The sequence below is a fragment of the Notothenia coriiceps genome, unplaced genomic scaffold (genome assembly GCF_000735185.1).
Source record: "Notothenia coriiceps isolate Sejong01 unplaced genomic scaffold, NC01 NC01_scaffold00000008, whole genome shotgun sequence".
In the NCBI taxonomy this organism is placed as follows: Eukaryota; Metazoa; Chordata; class Actinopteri; order Perciformes; family Nototheniidae; genus Notothenia; species Notothenia coriiceps.
Window position 1 is genome coordinate 1 of NW_011332709.1, and position 7,742 is coordinate 7,742.

At 40.9% G+C, this 7,742-nt stretch overlaps 1 protein-coding gene across 1 annotated transcript; it reads right to left on the minus strand.

Moving 5' to 3' along the window:
• Positions 1-1,879: 1,879 nt before the first annotated feature.
• On the minus strand, positions 1,880-7,387 carry LOC104941365 (rootletin-like; the record flags this gene model as incomplete). Its single annotated transcript, XM_010766809.1, has 8 exons — positions 1,880-2,123; positions 2,215-2,374; positions 2,487-2,725; positions 5,616-5,756; positions 5,872-6,006; positions 6,449-6,652; positions 6,749-6,918; positions 7,260-7,387. Coding segments are annotated over 8 exons (1,369 nt in total), but the record flags the coding sequence as incomplete, so codon positions are not given.
• Between the last annotated feature and the right edge of the window lie 355 nt (positions 7,388-7,742).

Consider the following 7,742-nt stretch of genomic DNA (forward strand, 5'->3'; position numbering starts at 1 on the left):
TGCGGACCTCTTTGATTACAGATTTGAAAACATTGCTGCTTGCTTTAAAAGTAGCACAATTCATTATGTTAAACCTTCAAAAGTATCTAGATATCCCTGCCCTAATGCCAAAGGAACTGCACACTGAATATGTTTTGCCGTTTGATGTCTATGTCTGGACCGCTGCGTCAAAAAGGAGGGCTGCTGCCCAGCTTCTGCCCCGTTACTTCTCCGCTGCTTTCTTGTTCCAGTATGAAAAGCAAACTGCAGGCAGTTTGCTTATACGCTCAGTATATCACGGTATACGCTCAGTATATCACGGCTAAGAACCAATCAGATTGCTTGATTTGACTTGTCCGTTTTATAAAATTAATTATACAATACAGCGACAATATAGACAATGACAACACAACTAGTATTTCCGGCCGTCAGGAAAAATAGCCACAGAATGCACCATTCCATCACTGGTCATATCTCAGATATATTTTCCAAATAAGAAAATAATGGCAATCACAGAGCTTGAAAGATACTGTATGTCCACGATTATATTTTTCCAATGTCATTTTCTCCAGAGGTAAAAAATGTGTTATCTGATCAATGAAAAGTTTAAATGTTGGAGGACGTTCATTCTTCCAGAGTAAAAGTATACATTTCTTGGCAAAATATGTTATTGTGATTAGTATTCTATAATGTTTGGGGTTCAGTTTAAAGTTTGGCATATAATTTAACAGGAAAAAACATGGATTTTGGCTCATTTCGATGCCTAAAACGGCTTTTGTGAGCGCATGAATCGAATCCCAGAAATGTTTCAAGAGATCACAGTCCCAAAACAGATGCATAAATGTTCCTTCTTTTACTTTACATCTCGGACATTTTGGAGAGTTTTCTTTGGAAATGTTATGCATCTTTATGGGTGTGAGGTCAAATTTGTTGAGAAATTTAAAGTTTGCTTCTTTGATTTTATTGCTTGTGAATGGAAAATGTGTTCTTTCACAGATATTCAGCCAAGTAGTTTCATCTATCTGTATCCCCAAGTCCTTTTCCCAGATCTTTTTTAAAGTTGGAAAGGATGACTGAACTCTTTTAGAAAAAACTGCATTAAATTCTCTAATTTTACCTTTGATCGTGGTCGATGACATCAATATCTCCTCCTCTTCCAACATTCCCGATCTCAATTTATTGCTTTTAGTAATTGATTGGATCACGTTCCTAATTTGCAGGTATCTGAAAAAATCCTTATTTGAAATGTCATATTCTGCTCTTAAATCATTAAATGATTTCAATGTTATATCTTTGTGAAACAAATGTTTCAATTGCTTTATACCTGATTTCGTCCATTTGGTTATATTGATTGACAACAAATATTTGCTAAGATCAGGATTGTTCAAAATAGGAGAAAAGATTGAAATACCTGACTGACAAGGTTTCTAAAACAGTTTCATCAGATGTTAAGGGGGAAAAGAGTCATTGTTGAGGCATAGACTGAAACAACAATATACTTTGGACATATTTATGCTTTTATAGCAGAGCTTCTCAACTAAGCTCAGATGTTTGATGTTTAGATATCTGTTGTATTTAGTTTGAAAAAGGATACATGAACCAGACTTCAAGTACCTCATACTAATGTAATCCATTTGGAGTTGCCCTCATGCTTACGCCCCCCGAGGTAAGGGGTCATGGGACTAAAGATGGAAAAACAAATATATTTTATAGAATGACCTCTGACCTTTCCAGTACTGTACCTAGTGTATCAAAACGGCGAGTAACATTATATATTTTTGCAATGAAATCAAGTTACCTAATAAACCGCAGTTCAAATACATTTGACAAAATATTTAAAACTTAAGCTAAACCATCACTGTAATATAAAGTGTCTTTTTGTTCATGTTTTCTGTCTTTGCATAAGTATGGCAGCAGGTATTCAAAGGTGGAATGTTTGCTCTAGCATGTTGTTAACAGAGCTGAAGGCCATCTACCTCATTCAGCGCTGCTTCTCTGCCAGCCTCACACTCCAGCACTCTCTGCCTGAGAGAGAAAGCCTCGCGCCGAGCTTCCTCCTCCTTCTGCTCCTCCTGACACACTAGGGCCTGCAGCTCTCGCAGCTCCTGTTTCTTACGGCTGTCCTCGCCTTTAAGGACCTTAACCTGCTCATAGTAACAAAGCATATGGTACTTGAAGGTAATCCTTTATTTAAAATAAATCAGATGGAAAGCTGTTAGCTCAATAATCTTTCACCTGTCTGCGCAGCTCCTGCAGGTTTCTGCGTGCTTGCAGGCGAGACTTCTCCAGCTCTCTCAGACTGCTCCGGAGAGTGGTTACCTCTTGGAGCATGGAGTTCCTACATTCCTCTGAGACAGACACTTTCTGATCCCTCTCCTCAAATGCTCGTCTCAATCTAGTCAATAGATTTATAAAGTTCGAAAGACAAAATCTCCATTCCAGATGAACAAACTCAGAAAAATAAACTGAATAAAAGAAAAATCTGCAGTTCCATGTGACAGCCATACCTGTTGTTGTCACTCTCTGCTCTCTTGATAAAAGCTCTCAGCTCCTGGTTAGAGGCTTGTATAGCCTCTTTCTCTCTGGTCCCGTCTCCCATTAGCCTTCTCAGGTCAAGAGCCTCTTTCCGTTGCTTGTCCCGTTCCTGTACACACTCCTGGAGCTCTCTGTGAGCCTCCATCAGCTCAGTCTGTGCTTTAATAAGTCCATCCTTTGCCTCCTGCAGCTGCCAGCGAAGGCCCTCCAACTTCATGTCCAGATGATGGAGAACGAAAAAGGCATGAAATGTCAATATAAGGATAAATAAGTAGGTCTAATGGGTGGACAGTAAACCTCTTATTATCTCTTATAAGTTAAATTGCTCCTTTGGGAATCGTCCACAGTATACAATGTATAACATGTCTAATATATGTCATATTTAATGTAAAGTGCTTTGAGCACTTTACATTAAACGGAAAAGCGCTAAAATAAATACCATTCATTATTATTATTATTATTATTATTATTATTATAAGTGTTAATCAGAGTATGTTTACTACATAAGTAGTATGCTGTAAGGTGTCTGTCCACACCTTATACTACTTATCAACTTAATATTTTTACATTTATGACTGTACTGTGTGATCAAGGACCTCTTGTAGTTGCAGTGATTTCATTTGAAAATCTTCAGTTTTAAACTACTAAATACCTTCACTGACAGCTGATTCCTCACTCCTCCTATCAAGCTGCTTCAATAGCAAAAGGCATGTCCTTTCTAGGCTAAAAACAAACCTTATGTTATCTGTGGAGGGCCACATTTTGGTATTTAAGGTGGCTCATACAATGCCTTTCATAGAACAGTTTGTAATCATTTTAAACTGGAGCCTCATTCAGATTAATTCCTTTCCTGATATGAAATGAACCAGTTAGGCACAATATAAGATGAATAAAACCCAACGTATCATCTTCGTTGCAATCTTGACTGTAAAGGATATACTGTATATCATGGTTTACCGAGGAGATAATTAGAACTTTAAGAAAGAAAAAAGTCTTAAACAGCTGCTACTAACTGTCTGTCTTCAACATTAATCAATAACCAAACACAATAAAGTCTTTATATTCTATAAAATCTTTAAGTTACATCAAAAGATTAAGCACATGTATGTAATAATGAAAATTGAAAAGGAAAAACCCTTCAGCTTACTATAGGACTGATTTGAGATCAGATAATGCATAAGAGCTCCATTGTTTGTAACCTCAACATCTCCTATTCTAATCACCTGACACCGTATGACCTATACATATATACATATGTGTTAAGGCAATATGTTGTGCGCAGCAAGAGGAATAGGGAGGACAGAGCTTATCAGGGCATGGATAAGAGCCAGTAGGCCTGCAGCCAGGTGCTGTCTTTCCCCGTCTCCTTACTGCGGCTCGCAGCGTGAACTTCCTCAGAGAGCAACATGAGAAACAGCAGACCCCACAGGGGGGATGGGGGGATGGGGGGATGGGAAAGACGGAGGATGAGGAGCAGGATGAAGAGGAAGAGTGTTATGTTCAGAGGCCACACAAGATGTTTTTTTCTCATAAACTCTAATGTGAGAAAAAACAAGCCAGTGCTGATCTTGCCAATTATACTTTATTTTATCTTATTTTGTGGGGGGTTGCGGAGGAGAAGGGCAGGGAATATGAGGGCAGCAGTGTTGTGTTATGTGGATGGGAGAGGGGGACCTGGAGTCCCAGTGGAGCCAGCCTCTCGCTGCTGCAAGCGAGAAAATAAACACTCCCCAACCGGCTTATTTACACAAGGGGTTAACTCAAACTTTGATTTCATATTATGGTACCAAGGATTGTACCCACCACCCTCTCGCTCTCTTGTCTTGCCTCTCTTTCTTACTTTTCATGCTCAGTAGCTCTCTGTCACATACTATCACTCGTGCTTTGTCAGTGTCTGACATGAGAATCCAGAGATGGGATTAGGGAAAATAATCAAACAAGAAAAATAGCAAGCGGGGCGGCCAAATATGACAGTGTCGCTGATGCTTGGCTTGATATATGTTAGGGAAGTGCTGTCCAAACCTCAAAACCCTGCTGCTCTGGCTCCACACAACCTCATTCACAATACTTTGACAAGACTAAGGAGCGGAGTGAAGACAAGATGATCCTCAGTTTTGCTTTTTCATTGAAACCAAAAAGTCCCACATAGATAAACAATACCCTTTTCCAGGGAAAACAGTCTTTTAAATCAAGGCCTGGTGAGGCCCTGCAGTTATATCTTAATGAGGTGACTGTGAGCTTGTTATTTTACTAAAACGCCCAGCGACCCTGTGGCTACAATCCTGACCTGAGGCAACCCCATGAGATGAGATTTACAGCTCTCATTTGGCTCTGGGAGGTATGTCACTGGGCCAAAATTATAGTCTTTAATTGCTCTTTTATGTTTATATTAAAGTCAATGGAACTACATTTTCCTCCAGTGAACTTGACAGGAAAAAGATGCAGAGCGTGTGCTGAGAGGTAGTCTTAAGATTGGACACCACCTCTCCTTGTGTGATTTGGCCCTACACTCTGCACCTGATGGCACTGCTAGTAAAGCTCCCTGACAGTGGCCAATGTCAACAGCAACCTATGGTAAATGGCTCTCCCTCACACTGGTACTAATTGGTGCAAACTCCCCTCACGTTAGAAGAAGATGGTATCCTATCCTATGCCAAGCCAAACAAGCCTTTCGTTTCCCATCCATTTCTGCGATCCTGCATTAAGAATCAGGCCGCCTCTGGTGACAAACAAACCACATATAATATGATTTGTTTATTAAATCACTGATTATATAAAAATGCTATCATTCACTTGAAGGGTCCCTTTTGGTACTTTTCATCAGTTCAGCAGTTCTTAGGTTTAGTGTTGAGACAACCAGGCCGTAGGTATTCTACACTGTCAATGTACATCCACTAAAAGTACTTGTTTTTGCAACTTACAGGCTGATATTGTAATCTTATGACCTGATAACATTAAGGAAAATATCCTATAAGGAGATAAAACATGTTCTTACATTTAGCTTTTCCCTAATATTGTGTATAACTGAGTCTAATTTAAGGAGAATAATAGTGTATGTTTATACTTAAAGAAAAGGCTGAAAATATGTTTAAAGTGCTTACCTCCTGTTGTGTATGTTCTCTCAGTTGGTATAACTCTTTTCTCTCACTTAGACTGCTCTTAGCATTCTCATGGGAGTTCAAAGACTCCTCAAATTGAGACCTCAAATCATGCAGCTCAGACCAGTGGACAGCCGTAGCATTCTGGAACACAAATCGGTTGGTATGTGAAAAATAAGAAAAGAGAAACAGGCCAATGTGACCCTGCCATATATTATATTGATACCTTATATATACCTTTTACACTATATATATATACCTTATTCTGCTCGTGTTTGTTGCGTGCCTCCCTCTGCATGCACTCGAGCTTCTTGCCTGCTGTGGCTAGCTCCTGCTGCAGGGCTGCTAGCTTCTCCGTCAGAGCGGCCTTCTCTGCCTCCTTCTGGGACAAAGCCTGTTAACGACAGATTGCGAGGTCAGGGTCATTTATTATATAGCTCACTAAAAAGTTTGGCCATGGGAACTGGGACAAAAAGAAGCAATATACTGTAGTGCTTGAGAGAAACTTCCACTGAAGGACAAAGAATGGAACTGGCGTCTTGCATAAGGGTTTTGAAGGATTTATGGCTCTTGATTGACATACTGTACAGTGGCAACTGTGAAGGCAAAACTAGGTATGCGTTTATTATTCATCATAATATTAATCTGTTTAGAAGTCTATTCTACCAGACTAGACTTACACCCGTGTCATGTCTACATTTGTGTGAAGACCGCTATTTTTATATATTTATTGATATGTCTTTTTTTATTTTATTTTATACTTCTTAAAGTGTCTATATCTAGGAATATAGGTTCATAAACATTCCAGAAAAACCTATGAAGACCACCTCACAGACCTGTTGCTTTTCACACTCAGCCTGCAGGAGGCTTTGGTTGAAGTCCTGCTGCAGCCGGGCCACTTCCTCCTGCACCTGTTGTAGCTCCTTCTGGCTGAGCGCTCGCTGCTCCTCACACTGTCTGCGCAGCTGCTCCTCACACTGTCTGCGCAGCTGCTCCCCTGCCTGCTCCCGCTCAATTGTCAGCTCTGCATATTCTTGCTCCTGTCACCCACCAAACACATACACTTCTGATTAGTTAGCTAAAGCATATGACTCACATTGTGATAAGCACGCACAATTTTTCAAGTCTGACTGAACCTTAAGATGGCATTCAGCTTCAAGCTGCTCTCTGTGAAGTTGCTCTGTGTTGTTCAGGGTCAGCAGGGTCTTCCTCTCCATCTGGGCCAGCTTCTTCTCCAGTTCAGTCTGCGCTTTTACAGCTTGTTCAACTCGCAGTTCACCATCTTCGCGCATCCGAGCAGCATCACCTAGAGAGATGTATCCAATTTCGATAAAAATCCCACTCAATTATTAGATGGATTCACTCAGGATCTGCAAGATTTCATTTACAGTTTTATTTATAGGGGATACTCATCCATGTCTTTATGTGGAACACACTAGCTTAACACGACTTATCCATTCCATGTGTGTTTGTGCGGAGTGGTGGGGCCCTGGTCAGCTGAGAAAGCAGCCCCATTGATCCCAAAGCCCAGCTGTTGCAGAGCTCACGGATGAAATATGGATCTCTAGTGGGCTGTTTGGAAGGGCTTCATGGCCAGGGGGATTGGCACGAAGGACAGTGGGTTCTCTGAGGGAGGGGGCTACTCACGCGTCAAGGCCTCATTAGCCAGGAGTAAGCTGCGCCTCTCCCCCTCCTTCCTGGTGCACTGAGCCTCCAGAGAAGAGGCAAGCTCCTGGCTCTCGAACAGAGCTGCCTCCAGGGACCCCTTCTCGGCTCTGGAACACAGGGGGAAAGGGATTGGAGTACTGAAAAAAACTGCTTTGAACCACTAGGTGTAAGTCATAAAATACAATGATCCATCATGACCATAGTTTCCAAATAAAAGCATGTTACTTAAAGATGACACATGAATTCCTGTGATTTAGAAGGCAAATTGGACAGGGCAGCAGAGGCTGTTTTTTTGGACACCTTAAAACCTGTTAAGCCCCAAGCCTGTTTTTCAGGTCTCAGGCTCGAAAAGGACATTCCCAGAACAAATGACCATATCTTCACTTCTAAAAGGGGTACATTAATCATCTTTTTTCTCAAAGCAATGATACACCGGTGAGTTGGATGTAGAACAGTCAGAAT